This window comes from Puma concolor, unplaced genomic scaffold, assembly GCF_028749965.1.
Source record: "Puma concolor isolate L17-30 unplaced genomic scaffold, mPumCon1.1.hap2 unalloc_scaffold_27, whole genome shotgun sequence".
NCBI lineage: Eukaryota > Metazoa > Chordata > Mammalia > Carnivora > Felidae > Puma > Puma concolor.
The window spans coordinates 208662-230448 of record NW_028240233.1 but is presented as its reverse complement, the minus strand read 5'-3'; the positions used below and the strand labels follow the sequence as shown (position 1 = coordinate 230448).

Sequence of the window (21787 nt, the reverse complement as noted above, 5' to 3'; positions counted from 1 at the left end):
CAAGGGCCGAGGCCCTAGCCCCATGGGATCCGAAGGTCCTAGCTGCAGGCCGCTCAGCCCCCGCCCCCCCCCCACCCCGCGTGGCCCGGCGCTCTCGCTGCGCCGCCTTCCCGGGATCCCACGCGACGAAGCCCCGCCCCCAGGTCACCTGACCGAGGCCGACGCTCCGCCCACTGAGCGGCCCGCGCTGGAAGAGTGCGGGACCCAGGGCACCGCCACCGCCACCGCCACCGCCTCCGCCACCGCGCAGGGGCTCCGGGGCAGCGGGGAGCGGCTGAGCTCGCCGCCGCCTCCGCGCCGACTGGACAGCGCTGCGGCCCCGCGGCTCCACCCCACCTCACAAGGGCCTGTGACCTCACCTGGCCCCGCCCGGCGGCCCAGACGCGAGCTCCTCCCCGCGCGCTGTCCTCCCGGCACCTGGATTTCGCCGTCCTTCCCGCACTCCCTACCCTTCCTGCAGCTCTCTTCCTTCCCTGGTGCAGTGCCCCGCCCCAGTCTGACATCTTTTCAGGCTTATCCTGTATCCATCCTTTGAAGACTTCCCGCCCTGCCTTCGAAAGCATTCCATCCTTCTTGGTTTCTACCGCTCTGTACCGGACAACAGCGCAGAGCTCTTTGTCCCGACACTTTGCTGAAATCGGTTCCAGGCTGCCCTTCAGAGGACTAACGCTTACTTTGGGAAGAGATGCTTTGTGTTTCTTCGAAGATCAATTTCTTGTGTGTGTGCATGCTGCAGATGAAATGTTACTGGTAAAAGACACAAAGCGATTTTTCACGGCTCGCCCCAAATATTATGTCGCTAAAACGTTGTACGAATCCAAGACAGTGAAATTGATCATTTTTAAGGTTTTTGCTACATTTACAGTCGTAAATGTTCTGTCAAGCGGAGAGCGTTTTGCAAATACTTTCCCCCTAAAGCTCATGATTTGAGGTGTAAAGGTAAATTTTCAAAAAGGTAAAATTCACAGTGATTGAGCCAACCTGAGCTCTCCGTTGTTAACATTGTGGTGAGCAGCGTGGACTTTAGAGCTGGATCTATGCAAATTCAATTATTGAGTCAATTATCCTAATTATTTACTGTATGCAGTGGGGCAAACTAAGCTCTCTAAGCCTCAGTTTTCTCATTCGTTCAGAATTGTGATAATTCAAAAATGTTTATGCAGTGCTCAAAAAATGTTAAAACATTTAATTACTTCAGAGATACTTGTGCCCGTTTATATCTCAAATCCTGTTGTGTAGGCATTCTTTAGTACTTTTAACATGTACGTGTTTTATGTCCCTCAACAGTCTGTAAGTAATGAGTGCTGAGACCATGTCCTTTATTTTTGTAAACACCCCACCCTCCATTCCCTACTTCCCCACCTACCCACACACACTGTTTACAGTCCACCTCTGTTAATGAGCTGAGCCCATTTGCCATCTATTCATAAGGCATCAACTTCTAACGTGTAACGATTATAATGGTTTCAGTCTGTCTGATCACCAGATTGTGGACGCTGCACAATCTTGAGCACTTGTAGTTTGTTAGTATTGAGTCTATTGATGAGTTAGTTACTGTATTAGTCAGTTTCAGAGACGCTCACCAAATAGCACCAAGAGTATAGTAGTTAGGATTAGATTCTTTCACCTAACAGAAAATCCCTAAATAACAGTGGCCTAAGCAAGATAGAATTTTATTTCTCACATTCGAGAGGTTCAGAGATGGTCACTCAAGGGTGAATATTGCTAACCATAGTTGCAAGGACACAGTCTTCTATTTTACTGCTCCACTGGCATTTATTCCAGTGGTGGCTTAAGGGAGATATCGCAGGCAAAAGACTCTCAAAAGATTTTAAGGTTATGCTTCTTGGATCCTCTCATTCAAATAATATGGCTTCTAAGAAGCTTAAGGCTTTTGTCCTTCTGCAGAAGCCCGAGGTAGCAAAAGATTTAACTCAAAGATATTTATGGGTAGGGCTTTTATTTTATGGGACTGAAACCCAATCAAGATTTGCAGGAGATTCATAATTTTTTTTAAAGAGTATTGTAATTGTCAGAAACACTGCCAGCTTGGGCTGAAGGAGTCAGAGCATGAAAAGGAAAGAGGTCTTTGGACCCTCAAGCTCTATAAGCAGGAAGCAGGCTGAGAAAACTATTTCCACGTGAATATATGCTACCTTTAATGGAATAAAGATGGCTTCAAGGGTAAAACCAAAAGCCTAGAAGATAGAATGAAAATCCATGGAGAATTATTCCCAGGCCTTTCATATGGAACTGCCAGCCTATACCCAAGTGACTTTCAGAACTGCTATGGACTGGGGGCTTCTGCAAACCTGTTTTCTGCCCCTTGAAACTGGAATGTCTCCCTATCTGTCCTGCCATTTTAATTGGTTGTTGCAGGAAGAGAGCGTATAGCTTTTTCCTTTAGTTCACAGGACTTCAGATTAAGAGGCACTATACTCAAGTGGCCAAATGTAAGGAACTATATCCAAGAAGACTCCTCTGCCCCAGGACCTATTTAGAGGACAAGACTCTGGACTTCGAGTGAATGCTATAATGAGATAAGACCGGGGGGTCCTTGGGAAGGGGGAGCACTTGTTGCAAGTGAGGGAACTATGAATAAGTAGTGACCAGAGGGTGGACTGTGGCAGTTTTGAACTATGTCCACAAGTTCTTTGGTGTATTAGTTTCTTGTTACTGTAACAACTTACCACAAACTTCAACAACAATTTATTACATTTCTGGAGGTCAGAAGTCCAAAATTGGCCTTACAAAGGCTGCATTTCTGGAGGCTCTAAAGGAAAATCTATTCCTTACCTTTTCCCGCTTCTAGAGGCCTCTGCATCCCTTGACTCGTGGCAACCTCACACTGACCTGTTTCCATCCTGACATTTCCTATTCTCACTCTGACCCCCTTATGATTGTGTTAAGGCTATCCACATAATCCATGAAATTTCCCTGTTTCTGCCCTTAATTACATCAGCAAAATTCTTTATTCCATGCCAGGTACCATATTCGCTGGTTCTGGGGATTAGAACATGGGTGCCTTTGGGAGAGGGGGATGGGCAGGGGCAACAATTTTATCTACCACGGTGCTCATACCTTCAAGAAGTGGCATCTAGGTTCACGAGTTCGAGCCCCGCGTCGGGCTCTGTGCTGACAGCTCAGAGCCTGGAGCCTGCTTCCGATTCTGTGTCTCCCTCTCTCTCTTTCTGCCCCTTCCCCACTCATACTCTGTCTCTGTCTCTCTCTCTCTCAAAGCGTAAACATTTAAAACAAGTTTTAAAAAAAGGTGGCATCTGTTCCACGCTTCTTGAATGTGGACTAGTTGTAGCGGGCTACTTAACGATGAATAGAGTATGGTGGAAATGCTGACGTGACACGTACAAAACTACGTCACAAGAGATACTGCAGCTTCCTCCTGGCTCGCTCTTGGCTTCCGCACTTAGGGAGAAGCCAGCTGACATGCCGCAAAAACTGCAAGATCGCGTTTGTGGTTTTAAGCTGCTAAATCGTGGGGTAACTTATTATGCAGCAATAGATAACTACCACAGTCCCTCAGGTCCCATCCTGATCCGTGAGGTCTGCTTAAGTTCTGGCTACTATCTCTAGAGTCGGCCTACCTGAAGAAGGAAGGGGAGAGGAGAGGCACGCTCCCTTCCTAAGTGGCTCGCGATGGAAGTGGTATGCACCCCTTCCATTCACATCTGTCTACAAGGTGGACAGGGCAGCCTAGCTGCACGAGAAGCTTGGAGACATAGTATCTATTCCAGGCAGCCATGTGTCCAACTGGAAATGAGGAGTTCTGACTTTATGTGAGAAGAGGAAAACACATATGGGGGCACAATCAGCAACCTCTGTCACAATGGGGGATTAGAAGGGTCAGGAGAAGCAAAGTGGAGCATAGATCCATTAACATTTTTCCTAACCGATCTCTTCATTGGCCACCGAATGATATTTACACACCCAGCACTCTGATCTCTCCAAAGAAATCATGCCAATTGTATGAGTCACAGGAAAACCCAACTAATAGAAAAAAAAAAAAAAAACCCACAATGAATGGCGAGATTTTTTTTTCTTACAAAGCTGTTTTCAGGGACACTGATAAAGAACAACTTACTGTGGAGATTTTGCGTGAAGGCTGTTACATCTCCTAAATGTTGCTTTCTAAATGCTTCTATTCTGTGAGCATTCTCCCGTGTATTGTCAGAAAATACACAGCTGACGGAAAATGTCTTCTCTGTGCAAAAGTTTAGAGAGACAGCACTATGGCAGCAATCGCAAGGAACACAATCACGTTAACTGACCTATAATTTTCTTTTCACATGCTAACTCTTCTTGGATAGTCTCATTAAGTGGATTTTTAAAAAAATTTTTTAAGTTTATTTTTGTGAAAGAGACAGAGCAAGTGGGGGAGGGGCAGAGAGAGAGGGAGAGAGAGAGAGAATCCCAAGCAGGCTCTGCACCATCAGCACAGAGCCCAATGTGGGGCTCAAACTCACAAACCGTGAGATCATGACCTAAGCCAAAACCAAGAGTCGGACACTTAACCGACTGGGCCATCCAGGCGCCCCTTAAAATTGAACAATATAGATAACCCCAATCACAAGCATTTAAAACTGCCTGTGTGCTTTAGTCAAACTCCAAAATACCAGAAATAGATATTTCAAGAAATATGTTACAAAACCAAATAGAAATTATTTTTCAACAAGCATTAAATGGTTTTCTTGCACAGCATATGTTAGTTTCCTTACATCAGTGTGAAAAATGAATGCACTGTAATTCCAAGACAACTTGCTTGTAATTGATCCCAGTGGTCATTACATGGCTGTTACTATAGAGTTCAGACTACACAGGCCAAGAGCTAGGGGATTACAGATATGATTTGATATATAGCTTTTCATTTCATTTTCACATAAAGTCCTCCATTTTACCCAGATATGTAGTCATCAGTTACCATGAAGTAAATAAAACACAGTGTACCTACAACATTTCAACATAAAAGGTCTCAGTGTGTGTTCACATAATCCTTTTATGACGTCATGCACTGCAATGTTTTTTAAACATGCACGTTATTTAAGGAATGTAAGACCCAAAGGCAAAGGTGATGAGTGTGCTGTAAAGTACTTCAACCCCACACTGTCAATGCTCAATACATTTTAAATAGCAGAAAGTGAAGTTGCAAATTCTAGAGTCTTACCCTATAAAGTGATAATGCGAATAATTCCGATATTCATCCCATCTCCTGTGAATAAAGTTTTCTTGGATGCCTGCCAAGTATCCTGTTAGTTGGGTTTCTTTCCCTGTGATTTTGATCTAGTACTTCTTTTAGTTTTTCATGGGAATTTGTGGCTGTGAGGGAACCAGAAGCCTCTGATCACTTAATTTGGAAAATGGATCAAAAGTGGATTTTCATTTTGTGTGGGTAGATATTCGGTTCTCTTAATATGCCCGCCAAGCTATATTCATAATCTTTTAGGAACTGAGATGACTTCACTGCAAACTTAGTAAGCCAGAAGGACAGGTAAGTGACTTCTTAAGTCAATGGTTCTCAAACTTGAGTCAGCAGCAGAATCACAGGGAGGGCTTGCTGAAACACAACACTGGGCCCGGCCCCATCTCAGATTTTCTGAGTTAGTAGCCCTGGGGCGTGGCCTGTGCATTTTTATTCCTAACAACTTCCCAGGTGATATGGAGGCTGCTGGTCCTCAAACCACATTTTGAGACCCAATTCCTTAAATAAAAGTTGGGCATTTTTCCCCCTAAAGCTGGGCATTTAAATGATCCTGTCAATAATCTGCCATCAAGCCTTTATTGTACTGATTTATGCCTCCTGCAAACAAAACCTAGGCTAAACTGACAGTCTGTTCTATTGAGATTGCACAAGTTCCTAAAAAATCCCCAATTAAAAGACAAAAAACTCCAACTCTTAGAACAGCAATAACCTACTCAGTTTGAAAACATTATGAAAGTCTAAAGAAACGCTCTGGGTTCTGGAGTAAACTTCAGTCCCCGTGGTGGTCATCATTTGGTTACATTTGGAAACAGGCTTGTTCTAAAATAATCATTTTTGAGGCGATGACATTTACTCTTTTCACCCAAAGAAAACAGAAATAACAACACAGGAAGAACTGGGCAGCCTTAGGTCAATTCTTTTTGGAAAGCACATTTAATTTACTGTTGCACAATTCAAACAGAGGGGGTGGTTAGGAAGTCAGGAAGGCACTTAAGTCATTTCCACCAGGAATACCTAACAAAGAGAAGGATCTTGAAATCATGGATGGTCTAGGAATATCTGAGAGAGAAAGATGGGATTCGTTATGTGACAACTTGTCAGGAGCATCCCAAGCTTCCCATTACTATCCACACACCCTGAGACTGAACATAAGTTCTCTCCAGATGAGCTGAGCACAAATAAATAACTTCTTTGGGCTGTGCTGATACCAAAATACTATTTAGATGTTCACCCTACGTGATGCCCAAACTGACTGCCATTTGCTGTCTCGCGAACACAGCTACAGGTTCTCCCCGCATACAAAGAGTATTGGTCTTTTTTTTTTTTTTTTTAATCTTCATTTATTTTTGAGAAAGCGTGAACAGAGGAGGAACAGAGAGAGAGGGAGACACAGAATCCGAAGCAGGCTCCAGGCTCTGAGCTGTCAGCACAGAGGCTGATGTGGGGCTGGAACTCACGAAATGCGAGTTCATGACCTCAGCCAAAGTCAAACACCTAACTGGACCACCCGGCGCCTTTTTAAAGCCTAGGAGTCTCCTTCCAGAAGCTCAGAGAAGAGTCCTACTGATTTTTTCATCCTTTAAATATATGTTCTTCCTCCTTTGATATAGTGTCTTCATATAAACCATCTTATCTAAAGAAAAGGTCCAACTACTGCTTTAATGGACTCTTGTCTCAGTAGCCAAAGGGTATAGTTAGGTTCTAAACTTCTTGGATTCATTATCGACCCTCCCCTCCCCCATTTACCCCTCTACTGTACTACCATCCCTTTCAGTAAAGAGTAATCCATGGGTGAGACAAGGCTCAGTCACTTGCCCTACTCCTAATTCCAAGGCTTATTCTCAGTGTTACCACACGAATGCAGAATACACATTTCAGCTACTTCTTAATGGATTCCTCTCCCTTATATGTGGATGCAAACGTGTGCAAAGTGAGCTAAGGAATAATAAACTAAGTGGAGCTTGAGTGCTACATTAGGAAATGTGACTGCTAACAAACATCGGAGAAGGGGCTCTAAGAGAGGCCAGAATGAGGCTTTTTCATTGAGAAAGGTGACGTGGAATGACATCCGCTCTTGCAAAAGCCGGTCTCTCAGATCTCCCAACTTAACAACAAAAAAAGTAGTATCAACATCTCACGGAATCTTGACTGAATGTCTGATGCCACAGTAAGTCCCAGCATCTCAGATTCTCGATATTGAAAGACACCTTCCAGACTGGCTGGTCCAAACTATCATTTTTCAAACTAGAAAACTGAGCCCCGAAGGGAAGGAAGAGAGGCTTGCCTTAATTAAGGGTAAAGCTTCCTCAGCTGCAACAATGAGGCCAGGACTTACATTTTCTGATCGTCAGACCACGGTCTATAGCTCTTTCCTTTTTCTTGATGAATGGGGGGTGAGGGTGGTTGTTAATGTTTAGACCAATGTGAACACCAAGGAAGCAACTGCTAGGAGAAAAGAACCACTTGTACCCCTCCTGCTCAGAAATGGCCCAGCATGCCCGGGGGGCCATCCCCACAGGCTCCCAGGATGAGAGAGCCCCTACAGATCCAGCAAATGGACAGCAACTCCCTATGAGTGATGCCAAGTGGGAGGGTCTGTATCCATCCCAAGTCTGTGTGGGGTTGTTGTTGTTTTTTTTTAAATATGCTCCTCCTCCTCAAATAAATATAAATGCAAATGTGTTTCTGTACGTATTCCTTTAGATTAAGCAAGCCTCATCATGGTTTCAGGTGACCCAATGAGAAAAATAAAATAAAACTGCACTTGTGGCCTCTCAGATTAAAGACTGAGTTAAAATGAGGTTGCCCAGCCCATAGGAGAATAGGCCACACACGCTGATCCACTGGCCCATCCTTCTAAATGTGGCACATATGCCCAGCAGACTCAGAGACCCATGGGAATGATTCCTTCACAAGACAGCCGAGAGGTAGATAAGTGCAATCAGCCCCATGGATGGATGTAGCACACAGAAGCACCAGATTGGGTGTAGGGGCGGGGGGGGGGGGGGTGCCTTGGACAAGGGGCAGAGGGCCTGAAGGGCGGGGCCAGATCTCTGGCTCTCATCACAGCACTCTCCCTGGGAGGAAAAGCGTCCGGTCATGAAAGAAATTCCCAGTATGTAGCAAATGTCTACAGCAGTGAGAGTGTGGACGTAGAAGGTAAAGAGGTGATGCTGCTCTAAGGGTAACACGCATCCTCCGATCGAACTTCTAGGGTGGGGTGCCAAGGAGACAAATCTGAAGGGTGATGATTATGAACTGGGGGACTCTGGCACGTTCATCCAGGCCATGCATGACCCCTGAGTGGCCTTCCCATCCTCACTCCCAACAGAATTGCTGGCAAGGGCTCCCCTTGTGAGAGAACCATACTGGATTGAGGGGATAGCGAAAGACATAGGCAACTCCCATGGCTCCGCTTGCTTCTGATTTCTCCTTCAGCCTGAGGGAAGGCAAAGGAGATCAAAGTCCAGATGACACAACAAGGCTGCAGAGCCCAGCATTTGCTATCAGAGCTGCTGAGCGTCGGACCCAAGAACCGTAAACTCAAGGCAGAGTCAAGGCCCCTTCCTCTGGAATGAGAGGCTCAGCCCTGCCCTTCTCTTCGGGAGAAATGGCCGGAAAAGGAAAGCTGGCTTCTCACTGAGGTAATGAACAGTGCCTGCTCAGCTACGTGGGTCACCCTAAGGTTAAGCAGGAAGGATCCCTGAAGGAGGCATTCTGCGGACAAAGGCTGAGGAGCTCCACGTGTCTGGACACACCTCAAGTTTTAAATTACACACTCCCCCACATGCAGCACACTCACGCGTACACACGCACAGAGACCCACACCTCCACATACTGACATTCTTGTAACCCACCCCACTCCCAGCCCCCTATCCTGCCCCACAGATTTCGTTCCCTGTAAACATGACAGCAGAGGTATCCACAATTCTGGGACAGCCTGACAGCGAACTGAGGATGACTGCTTGTCATTAAGTGCCCCGGTAGGTGATGTTGGTGAAGGTGGATGTGGCCTCTTTATACAGTGGGTTGTTGGCCTGCGGAGAGAACAGAAATGTGTCTTACGGTGAATTCCTCAATTCTTCCCTGCCCTCAACGATTACATTTCGCCTGAAGACTTTACCCAAGACACCTTTCTCCGGGCTACACCATCCATGAATCGCTTAATGCTCATTGTAACCCCATATTCGCTCCTGAGATGGGAGTGGGTAGGAAATAAGAGGAGAGAGAAAGTGGAATGCCATTGTGCTGCTGTTTCGAAGGGGTTGAATGCAACCCATTACTTTTTGGTGATCCCCAAACACCTCAGTACCACTTGTAGCCAGTATCTATTTCCTGCTTCTCTCCTGAACTCTCTCTTTTGCCCTTCTCCAATTTTTTTTTCTTTTATTGTGACTATGCTGAGGGATGCGGGCAGAGACAAGAAATGTAGCAGGTGGTAGCTGAAACAGAGAGGATAGCTTTCACTCAAAATCATTTTAATTTGTTCTCATCTCATCCTTCCAAGCACTACCCACTGTCATGTTAGCAGGAAAAAATAAGACCCTCACTGGGTTGCCCAAATTATTTTCTAACAAAAAGTGATAAATCCCATAAGATCTGGCCGTCTTTAGGAGTCCCATTTCAAGAAATACAACACATTCTCATGTGCCGCTGAGATTCCAGATTTCTACACTGTACGAACAGAAACATCTCAAGTGTCTTGGGACCCTTGAGTACCAAGGCCTGAGGTGACCATTAAATGAGAACAAACTTCCAGCCTCCCGCTAGACATTCATGGAGTCAAACAGCCATTTTGGAAGGTCCAGAAAAAAAAGTCAGAATGTGGAAGATGAGCCAAAGGAGAACAGAGCAAAATTAAGTATATAGAAAGTTCTCGATAGATGCTTGATTGAATGCAATCAGAATAAACTGCAGAGAGGATATGTTTTAAGAGGCTGGCTCAAAGAGTAATTTCTATCATAACTTGATTCCCTCCCACAATTGGGCAAGCCGTTGAACCTCTCTGTGCTCAGTTTTCTTATCTACAAACTGGCAATAATAACGTTCCCCCCCCCCCCCATCATTTGTCCTGTCTTCCTCAATTAGAGAATATGTTTCCTTTTGATTGTGTCAGTGTCCAGAGCAGAGCTGGGCCCTACCTGTACTCAGTCAGTTCTCACCGACGGGACCTATGGTCACTGTGTGGCAGGGAGAGACTCAGGTGGCTTTCAGGAATAAAGACAACAGGACCATCTCCCAATTTCCACAACAGAGACTAACTGGGAAATTATGGTGCTGGCTGAACCTGGCTCCCCTAAGTACCTACTATTTCCAGTTGAGGCTCTCAAACCAATGACTTAAGAAAATGCCCAGCCCCGACTCTTACTGTGTCCCATTTTGCTCTGGCTCGCTCTTCCTCAAACTTAGCAAACTCCTTCCGGTCATGGATGGTGACGAGGAGCTTCCAGATGAGCAGAGTAGCAAGGCCGATGAGCAAAATGGCCCCCATCACTGAGAGTAGGACCACCAGGATGTCAGGACCCTTGGGACACTCTGTCAGGAGAGAGCACAGAGCAGGGACGTTGTAAAGGCAACTTGACCAAGTAAGAAATTACTAGAAATCTCTCTGAGGGAAACAGGGCTTACAAAATAAATCAAAATTTTTAAAGGGGGGGGGGAGTACCAATATTTAAGACAGCAATAATCTGTCCTGAGTAGTTTAAATTAGAGGTCATAAGCAGGTCACCCCCGGTAGAATCTAACCTACTCAAGTGTTTATTAAAAAGTTGATTTTATGTTAACTCTACTGGATTTAAAACAAAAGCTTGATTAAATTTTTATTTTGTTGGCAGCATTGAATAATCAGGAGATTATCCCCCTAAAACTTCAGATTCTTCTTCTTCCCTTTAAAAACATGAATAAATAGAGGCGCCTGGGTGGCTCAGTCGGTTGAGCGTCCGACTTCAGCTCAGGTCATGATCTCACAGTTCGTGGGTTCAAGCTCCGCATCAGGCTCTGTGCTGACTGCTTGCTCAGAGCCTGGAGCCTGCTTCAGATTCTGTGTCTCCTTCTCTCTCTGCCCCTCCCCTGCTCATGCTTTGTCTCACTCTGTTTCTCAAAAATAAATAAAAGTAAAAAAAAATTTTTTTTTTAACATAAATAAAAAGGTCTGGAAACACTGCACCCACAGGGCAGCCCTGGTTAGATGTGAGTAGCTGCTGTCCCCTTTAGATGGGACACATTTTCTAGTTTGCCAGACTTGTCACCACCCTCTTTTCTCCACTAAACAGAGGCAACATGTAACTTGTCATGGAGGCTGTGCTACTGTGGGCTCTGGAGCTAGACCGCCAGCGTTCGAATCCTGGCTGACAACTTACTTTGCTATGTGACCTTTGATAAACTATTTAACCTTTCTGGGTGTCTGTTTCCTATCTCTCCATGTTTAAAATGGAGAAAGTAATAGCACTGAATTCCAAAACTTATGAAGAATAGTTAAATATATACTTTTAAAAATTGTTTTTAATGTTTATTTATTTTTGAGAGAGACAGAGACAGAGCATGTATGGGGGGGGGGGGGCGCAGAGAGACAGGGAGACACAGAATCCAAAGCAGACTCCGGACTCTGAGCTGTCAGCACAGAGCCCAACACGGGGCTCGATCTCACGAACTGTGAGATCATGACCTGAGCTGAAGTCGAACACCCACTGCGCCACCCAGGCACCCCAACTTATTTCTTTTTTTAATGATTATTATTTTTTAGAGAGAGAGAGAGAGAGAGAGAGAGAGAGCGCATGAGTGGGGGAGGAGCAGAGAGAGAGGGAGACACAGAATCTGAAGCAGGATCCAGGCTCTGAGCTGTCAGCACAGAGCCCAATAGGGGCTTGAACCCATGAACTGCAAGATTGTGAGCTGAGCTGAAGTAGGATGCCTAACCAGCTGAGCCACCCGGGCATCGGGCTCCATGCTGATCATGAAGCCTGCTTGGGATTCTCTCTCCCTCTCTCTCTGCCCCTCTCCCCAACTCGTGCACACTCTCTCTCTCTCTCCCACAAAATAAATATTTAAAAAAAAAAGAAACCTGTAAAAATAAATAAGTTAAATATATTTAAAGAACTCAGAACTCTGCCGAGCACAGACTCAGTGCTCAATAACTATCAGCTACTGTTATTACTCGTGTTCTTGTTACACCTGACTGTTTTCACTAACTTATTTACCTAGCTCCTTGGGCATTTGTATTTGTTTCTCTGGTTTGGATATGTACATCTCTGAGGGCTGGGAACCTAATGTCCTTGTTAGCACACTTAGAGACCAGGAAGCCTGCCAACCCAGACAATATTTTGGGTTCCTTCCCAAAATATTTCATCATCTTTAATCCTAACCCTATTGAAAGCCGACTTCCTGTTCAACCCTAGTCAACAACCAACACAGACAGAGGTGCATCACCCCTCTGAAGACCAAGCGGACTGTGCTCTGCAGAGCTCTGCTTCCCATAAACCACAGGTGTCTGATTGGTGACCTCACTCCAGTAACTTCTCAGGTGTTATGTAATTAGGTGTTTGGATATACGGGTATTGATGGGTCTGGAGAGGTGGTCATGCCCACTTTCCACACTGTCTCCCACCTTCTTCTCTAAACATACACCCTATGCTCACCACACATGACCCAAAAACAACCACCGATGCAGACCCAAGCTAGCTATTTCCCAAGCTACCAAATTATAACCTGTCTATAATTAAAGGAGCATCTGGAGAGAGGCTGTGAGGTTCCAGTGTCTGAGTTCCCAGGAGTGAAGGGCACCAGCTCTTCCGGGAACAACAATCATGAATTCTTGGGAAGAGAGGGCTGACCCTCAAACCTCAGAGTGAAATCTCTTCAATTCTGCATGTCAGTATGGGTGGGACAGGTAGAATGTCAAGAGGTCTTCAGGCAAAAACGTCTATTAAGCATTTGTCCTGAAAGGAGTAGATGGCAGGATTCCTGGAAGAAGATGACGAGATCAGCTGGTCTCTAGAGAGATCTCTCAGCCACGGTGATGAGGACCCATGGTGGCGAGCCAAGGTCAGGAAAGACTGGGCAGGGCTAGCAGGTTTGGCAAAAGCACGGGAAATCCAGTTAAACTTGAATTTCAGATAAACAATAATTTTTTAGCCTAAGTAGGTACTAAATGTTGAATGGGACATATTGTATTCGACGAGGCAACTCTATCTGGGAGTGATAAGGACCCAGCTCAGCCGAGCCCACTCCACATAGTAGGCTGAACACCACCCAGTCAAGGCCAAGCCCTTTGGCAGTGCTGTCTCTACTGCCTTGCAGTGGCCCTCCCCTTCAGGGAGACCATCCGCAAAGGCGTGAGTTGGGGAAGAGAATGAGAATAATCCCCTCCTATGCTCTGGGACCTCAGATGACACATTCTGCACAAAGCCAGAACCCCTGAAAATAGTCGGGGGCGGTAGGTGAGAAGAGAGGTCAAATTCAGAATTCCAGGGCAACAAGATAGGGAATATGGGTCTGGGGTCCCATCTCCTCATGTGGAGGATGGGATCTACATCAGAAAAGCTACTCCACCCCCTACCCTGGGGGGTTATTTGTACAAGCTCAGGTTATCACCATCTTTCTGCCCCATAATTTCAGGTAGTGGATTCCAGTCTAAGAATATCAAGCCACAAGATTTTGGTGTTACAGCAGAAGCACCTGCAAGGATTGTTATAGCAGAGATGAAGTAACGTTAAACCCCAAAGCAAGAACGTACTGCCCTTCAGAAATGAGAAAGCACAAAGGTGCAAATAGGGCGGGTGTGGAAAAACCCATGAAACGCGTTAACACAGGTGGGCGGGAAAGTGTGAGGGGTCATGGCCAAATAATCCACATGTGCTCCCCCACAGATACATACCCAGACTCTGCCCTCTCCCCTTCCCATGTCAGCTTTCCCTTGAGTCGCTAAATCAAACTAAGGTCATACCCTTTCCTTTACCTTCCTTCTCCCTTCTGAAGGGTGAGAGCCCTGGGAAAGGCAGGTGAACAATATCACGGTAGGGGGCGCCATGCTCTCCGGTACCCATGCAGCCAGCAACACCCTGGCTGACCCGGATGTAGTAGAGCTTCTTTCCACTGTCACCCGCTTCCTTCTCCAAGCAGCCAAGGTTCTCCGAGCAGGTATCAACATGTATGCAAGCCTGCCCGTCAACTCGAATAATCAGTCCTAGTAACTCATTCAAAACCCGTTTACTGGGGTGCCTGGGTGTCGCAGTCGGTTAAGAGTCCGACTTCAGCCAGGTCACGATCTCGCGGTCCGGGAGTTCGAGCCCCGCGTCAGGCTCTGGGCTGATGGCTCAGAGCCTGGAGCCTGTTTCCGATTCTGTGTCTCCCTCTCTCTCTGCCCCTCCCCCGTTCATGCTCTGTCTCTCTCTGTCCCAAAAATAAATAAACGTTGAAAAAAAAAAAAAACCCGTTTACTAAGTATCTTCTCTGTAGATGACTGAGCCAAGTATGGAGATATAACCATAGATAAGACAGATGGTTCGTGTGTTCGTGGAGCACGTGATCTACTGAGGGAGATGGGTGATTAAAGAAGCAAGTTAATGGTGGGATGAAGGCCCATCTAAGGGAAACACAGCTGCTCTGGGACTCAAACAGGAGCACCCAACCGAATCAGAAGAAAGGATGATGGAGGAGGTCTGAGAAGGCTCACTAGGGGAAGTGATGTGTCCAAAGCAGAGGCACTCAAATATTGGGGCGTCTCACAACTGCCAGGAGCACGGTTCAAGAACACAGAGGCTGGGGACACCTGGGTGGCTCAGTCAGTTAAGTGTCCGACTTTGGCTCAGCTCATGATCTCACAGTTCATGGGTTCGAGCCCTGCGTTGGTCTCAGAGCCTAGAGCCTGCTTCGGATTCTGTGTCTCCCTCTCCCTCTGCTCCTCCCATCTTTCTCTCGACTCGTGCTCCATCTTTCTCTCAAAAAATGAATAAACATTTAAAAATGTAATAAAAAAATCTAATAAAAAGAACATAGAGGCTCATGGAAGCAGCATGGGGCTTAGGACTCTCGATTTTTTAACAAGGGGAACATAGAAAAGTTTGAGACCCACTTTCCTAAAGCAGGGGCCAGCAAGCTATTGTCTGGGAGCCAAATGTGGCTTGCCACCTGTCTTTCTAAATATACTTAGGCTTGTGCATTAAATATAGACTATGGCTGGGGCGCCTGGGTGGCGCAGTCGGTTAAGCGTCCGACTTCAGCCAGGTCACGATCTCGCGGTCCGTGAGTTCGAGCCCCGCGTCGGGCTCTGGGCTGATGGCTCAGAGCCTGGAGCCTGTTTCCGATTCTGTGTCTCCCTCTCTCTCTGCTCCTCCCCCGTTCATGCTCTGTCTCTCTCTGTCCCCAAAATAAATAAACGTTGAAAAAAAAATTAAAAAAAAAATATATAGACTATGGCTGCCTTCCTGTTACAATGGCAGAGTAGTCATGGCAGAGACCACAAGGCCCACAAAGCCTAAAATATTTATTTTGAGACAGAGAAAGCACAAGTGGGTGAGGGGCAGAGAGAGAGAGAGAGAGAGAGAGAGAGAGAGAGAGAGAGAATCCCAAGCAGGCTCCACACTGTCAGTGCGGAGCACAATGTGGGGCTCAAACCGATGAACCGTGAGATCATGACCTGAGCTGAAATCAAGAGTCAGACACCTAACCAACTGAGCCACCCAGGTGCCGCCAAAGCCTAAAATATTTAACCCCTGGCCCTGAACAGAAAGTGTTTGCTGGACCCTGGTCTGAAGGAGGACCTGAAGAAATATCTACAGCTGTGGGAATCAACTGACGAACAACCAACTGACTTAGTCTCTGCCTTCAGACATTGTTCCTTCACTCACAGAAGCTCCTGTCTACCCCCCGCCTTGGCACAGCCCTTGTCCCTCAGCAGTATCACTATCAATTTACATGTCCCTCTCCCCCTGGCCTGTGAGTGCCACATCTGCTTTATCTATTGTTATATTCCCAGCACCTAGTCTACCGCCTGATATACAATAAGTACTCGAAAATATTGTCTAGTGATTCATAGCTTCATCTGTTGCGTAAGAGAAAGGAAGGAGACGGGGGTGGTAAGGGGAAGCGAGCTAATCTACTACGCTGGATGGCGACAAACCTGTGGTTGGTCTGTGTATGACGGATGAGCTCCTCCTGCTTCCAGAAGGCTGTGAGAGCAAGCACTATCTTTTCAGTGCTCAGAACACCTTGGGTTGGTGCCTCAAACCCAGTACTGTGTCTCATGGTGACCCTGGTAAGGTCAACACCTCAAAGCATCAGGCCTTCGTCTGAAGCAGCGAACAGGTTGCCCTTGGCAACCACCTGACCTTAAGTAGAGCGGACGCTGAAGAGTCCCAGACTTTAAATTCCTCACTTCTTAATACTGTCCCCTCAAAAAAATGCCAGGATGTATTTTGTCCCTTGGTGGGATCCATATCTACCTTCTTCCTTTCCTTACCCACCTTCTTTTTCTGTCTCCTCAATTAGCAAGTCACTTTCTCACTAAGATCGGTATTTAAATATCTCCCACACCCAGATGACAGGCCCTAACTTACCACTTGTAAGGTAGTCTTAACTTGGCTGTTCTGTGTAAGAGGCGTAATGGGTGGAAATCGCTGCCTAACGTGGCTCTCCCTCTCCCTATAGGTGCAGCGTCAGGGGCCCTGGTGGTTCACGCACCTGGCTCCTCTACCACACAGAGAATGGACTTTCCACTGGAGTCTCCATAGTACTGGAATCTGACAACACAGTCATCTTCATTCTTGTACGTGCAGTTCACTGCATCCTTGCCAGTATCCTCTGAGGAAGGGGAAAATATGGGAGAGTGAAAAACAAGGCAATTCCTGGAAGACAGGGCCATCCCCAAACCCCAGTCATGGGACTTCTGAGAAAGTATGCAACAGGAAACCCTATGCCTGACATTAGGCAAGATGCCTAGATTTGAGATGGCTGTTGTGCCTGGCAATTGCCTCTAGATGACCCTCGCTGCTGACTTTTGTCCCTCCTAGACCCTTTTTGGTTCGTATTCCTTCCCTTGGAAGGGACATGACAGAACACATGACACAGTGTGATTCAAAGCCTGGCTCTACCACCTGTCAGCTGCGTAATATTGGGGAAGTTACTTGACCTCACTGGCTCTTTCTTCATCTATGAAAGGAAAAGGATAACCCACCTCACAACACTGGTAGAGAACTAAATGACGTCAAGTGAACAGTACCTAATACAGAAGGGTGTTCCCTTCCCTCTCTTTCCTTTCCCTCCTGGCTCAACTATTCTCAATAGTTTGTTGGCAAAGCCCTTACATTTCTTCCGTTTCTGCGTCTGATCCAGTGTTCCTCTTCAGAGCCAGCCTCTCTTCTCTGACTCCCATCACTTTTTTGTAGGCTTCACCCCTTCTAATTCTGAAGCCTGTTATTCTGACAGGGAAACTATAGGTGCCCCTCTATCATTTGCACCACGTCCTATAGTGATGCAACCAGACAGGTAAAACTGACACACGATGACGTTAAGCAAATGCACCAAGGTCAACACAAGTATGTGATGGAACAGAACTAAAACAGGAGTCTCAGAGCACACCAGACTTGAACTCAATAAGCCTCCCGAAAACCAGTGGTATAAGAGTACAGTGGAAAGAGTAAGGATTTCCAGATTCAGTTCTAAGCTTAACTTGTTCGGGCAAGTTATGTAGCTTTCCTGAGATTCAGTTTGCTCATCTGCAAAATGAAGATAACAACAGTACCACAGTTCTACTCTACTAGGTGGCTGAGAAAAAGACAAGATCATGTGTATGAAAAGATACTTGCCTAACTTTTATAAGTTACACAATTCCATACAAACAAGCATTTATCTTTATGATTATCATGGCACGGGGGTAGGGGGTAACAGAAATATGTTCAACTAACCTGAGATTCCCCTCTGGTCCAGGTAATAATAACATCTCACATCTCTCTCAGCAGTCTCACCTGCCTGAGATAATCACAGCATACCGATTCTCCTCAGGAGGAAAAGCCGTCTCTTCAAACTCAATCCCCAAATCATGCCCCTCACCCCCCCCCCCAACCAGCCCCACTTCTGATATTAGCCAAAGGATCCAGAGAGCTGACCCTTTTCTGTAACACCCCCAGCCAGAAGCCGACTGACTGGCTGTGTCTCACTGTGGCTCTCACTGAAAACATGTTTCCTGCCTTCGTGAGAGACAGCTATCTCAGGAGAGATTGCCATCTCCCTAGACCAACCAATGCCTCGCTGACCCAGATAACCACATCAGATGCGCTGACAGCAACAAAGATTATCCCCTTTTCGGTCAAGGTGAAATTCAAACTAGAATGACCGCAGGCAAGAGTTTTGTTCACCACTGTATTTTTATCTGTCTTATTCTAGGAAGGGCTCCAGAGAGCCAAAAAAGGCTACAGCATTATGATTTTAGCTAAAATCCATAAGGGTGAAGGTTTCCCTCCAAACCAGCAGAGCAGTATGCCTGGGCATTGCTTAACACTCTCAGTTAAGTAAACTCAGTAAATGGTTACTAGCCTCCTAAACTGACGTCACCTAGCCTAGGTTTCTTCATCCGTAAAATGGGATGCATTGTCTTCCTTTCCCTGGGGAGGTCAAGTTAGGGTTGATTTCTACATACTTTAAAAGTTGTCTGTAGGGTCTTGCTGAGTCTGTGGGTTCCAGGAAGCAGCAGAATGGGGAGGGACTGTGGAACAAATTAGCAGAGGGCACAAGAGGACTCAGGGAAGCTGGCCTTTATTAAGTGCCTCGTGTGCAGCAGGTCTGTACAACATGCCTTTGAGGCAGGGATTACTCTTCCATTTTACTGATGAGACATAGACACGTTCTGGGATCAACTGAAAACTTCAGCAGCCGCATATGTGCGCGATTCTAAGACATGCTGAACTTACTGAGCTCCTTCACAGACTCAATCTCATCACGACAGTAACGGCTGCAGGTATTTTCTTTACGTAGGTCTCCCCGGTCAAATTTCTTACACTCCACACACTCCCTAAAAGAGAGACGACACAGAGACGAAGACAAGGGAGGAGAGGGACGCCTGGGTGGCTCAGTCAGTTAAGCATCCGACTTCGGCTCAGGCCATGATCTCGCCGTCTTCGAGTTCGAGCCCCGCGAGTTCGAGCCCCGCGTCAGGCTCTGCGCTGACAGCTCAGAGTCTGGAGTCTGTTTGAGATTCTATGTGTCCCTCTCTCTGCCCCTCCCCCAGTTGCACTCTGTCTCCCTCTCTCTCTCAAAAATAAATAAACAAAAAAGACGAGAGAGGAGCAAACCTACGTGTGTGTCAGTCCAGCTCTGACCTCCACACACCAGAAAGCTGCCCCACCTCGGAAAACAAACACCGAAACAAAAACCCCTGTAAGGCAATTCTGGGGGACCCAGAGGGTCGGGTCTGGAGTTCAGGGGTGGGAGTTCCTCCTCACCCAGAGGCAGGGCCTGGCAGGCAGAAGGCCCCAGTCCCCTCATTAAACTTCTTCATGTCCCATCCGAGAGTGTGACAGGAGGTGAGGCGTGTGCCACTTCCAGGAGCCTTAAAGGCAGAACCGGTCATGTAATCTGGGGACCCAGCACAAAAGAAGATGTCAGGTCCCTTGTTCAAAAATCCCTAAGCATTACAAGACAGTGCCGGCAGAGCGGTAAACCAAGCATGGGGCCCTTCTAAGCACAGGGCTCTGTACAAATGCACAGGTCGCATGCCTATGAGCCCAGCCCTGCTTAAAGTGGCAAGAGAAATGGCAGGAGCTTCCCCTGACCCCAGATGAGTGGAGTTTGTACTAGCGAACATCTCCTGTTTCACAGAATCCTTCATAACTCCAGCCCAACTCTCCCACAGGATCGGAACATGGGAACGTTCCCCAGAAGTTCCCTGGTTTAGCCTTCCTCCCAACTCAGGGATTCAGGATGCCATCCCAGGAGAGGGGGTTCTCCAACTGGAGTCCAGCGGGTGCTACTTTGGCCCCTGCACGGTTGGCTCTACCTCCACCTTTGCCCAAACTTTTCCGTGGGAAGAGGAAAGCTAGCCTCTTAGCTGCAGCGGACGCCTCCTCCTGAAGCTTTGGTGAATAAGAACCTGGAGGGTTGGGGATTCTAGCCTGGGGGGCCCCCTCCCTCCTTCTAGCACCCGACTGGCTCCAACTCACTTCTCTGCCCACTCACTTCTTAAAGGTGCAGGCGTCAGGGCAGGTGGGGCACTTCTCACAGGTGTCCCCGTAGGAGCCGGGCTGGATGCACACGCAGCTGCCGCACTCACACTTGCCCCGGCCGCTGCACAGCAGCCCGTTGCTGGACATGCAGGTGTCGGTGCGCGTGGTGCAGTTGCAGTAGAAGCCGGTGCAGTCGGAGTCACACAGACAGTCCCCACAGCTGCACTGGCCGTGACCTGAAAGCACACAGCCCGAGGGGGCGGGCAGCAGGTGAGGGGCCCCAACCCGCGGCTCAGCCTGCTCTCCAGCTTTACCCTCATCCACCCTCCTCCCACGGCCACTCATTAACACCCCACGGAAGCGTCACCACCTTCTATCCTTCTAGCCTCATGCTGCTAGCTCTCTGCCTTGACGCCCTTTCGTCCTGTGATCGCTACCAAACTCCCACTTACCTTTCAAAGCTCAACTCAAAAGTTCCTTCCTCCCCATAACTTTTTCTGACCGCCCCAGAGCAAATTAACTGTCTACTACGTGTTCTCTCAGCACTTACATATACCTCTATCTTAACCCTCATGACCAGCCCATTTGCTTGCCTATCTGTTTCTCTTTCTAGATTTTGAGCTCCACAGTGAGAGAGGACATACCAATTTGTCCGTCGGTAGGGATTAGCGTAACGTCTGAAATACAGTAGGCATGCAATTAATGTTTCTTTATCCATTTATGCAACAAATATTTATTGAGCTCACGCTGGGCACTGGAGATTCGGCAGTGAATGAGACAGGAAAGGTCCCTATTACCATGGAGCTTATGTCCTAGTTAAGTTCCTGGGTAGGGTGCCTGGTGGCTCAGTTGGTTGAGCATCTGACTCTTGATTTCAGCTCAGGTCATGATCTCACGGTTTGGTTAGTGAGGTCAAGCCCTGCGTCAGGCTCTGGGCTGACAGCCTGGAGCCTGCTTGGGATTCTCTCTCTCCCTCTCTCTCTCTCACACACACAAAATAAGTAAATAAACATTAAAAAAGAACAAAAAATCCTGGGAACCACACACACATTCACCAGCATGTGCCCTGTGTTGTATTATCACAGTACTGCAGAGAGCCATCAGCCCTAGTAGGAAAGACCTACTCACTTTACTGCATGAATGTAGGAATGGGAGAGAGAGATCGGGGTGGGGGGTAGATTGGTTAAATGCAGGTGTTAACTCTCAGTGCTACATCCCCCTAATCACTTAACAAGGCTTGAAAACTTGGCTCTCCCAAACTCAGAAGAAAAGGTGACTCATTCTCAAGGATTCCAAATCGGGAAGAAGTGGATGAATAATAAAAATCTGACTGTTAATCAGAGGAAAGGCAGGGAGCCAAGGGGAAGTAACCTCAACGGGTCTGAAAATCATGTCACTGTGTGAGCGGATGGGCCCCAAG

At 47.0% G+C, this 21787-nt stretch overlaps 1 protein-coding gene across 1 annotated transcript; it reads right to left on the bottom strand.

Moving 5' to 3' along the window:
• Window positions 1-6129: 6129 nt before the first annotated feature.
• Window positions 6130-21170, bottom strand: LOC147571446 (integrin beta-3-like). The gene is made up of 5 exons (XM_086696412.1): window positions 20381-21170; window positions 19117-19217; window positions 16892-17011; window positions 10584-10750; window positions 6130-9252 (listed from the first exon to the last, which is right to left on the bottom strand). The coding sequence occupies exons 1-5, from the start codon at window positions 20710-20712 to the stop codon at window positions 9187-9189; spliced, it is 786 nt and encodes a 261-aa protein (XP_086552538.1). The 5' UTR covers window positions 20713-21170; the 3' UTR covers window positions 6130-9186.
• Between the last annotated feature and the right edge of the window lie 617 nt (window positions 21171-21787).

Bases quoted from the DNA above. Each gene is read 5' to 3' on its own strand.
- LOC147571446 (XM_086696412.1), bottom strand. From the start codon at position 20,712: ATGAGTGGCCGTGGGAGGAGGGTGGATGAGGGTAAAGCTGGAGAGCAG. The intron at 17,012-19,116 runs GTAAGTTCAGCA...CCCCTTCCTCAG, and splicing joins TGAGTCTGTGAAGGAGCTCA to AGGATACTGGCAAGGATGCA. The intron at 9,253-10,583 runs GTAAGAGTCGGG...TTCTCTCCGCAG, and splicing joins CCAGAGCAAAATGGGACACA to GCCAACAACCCACTGTATAA.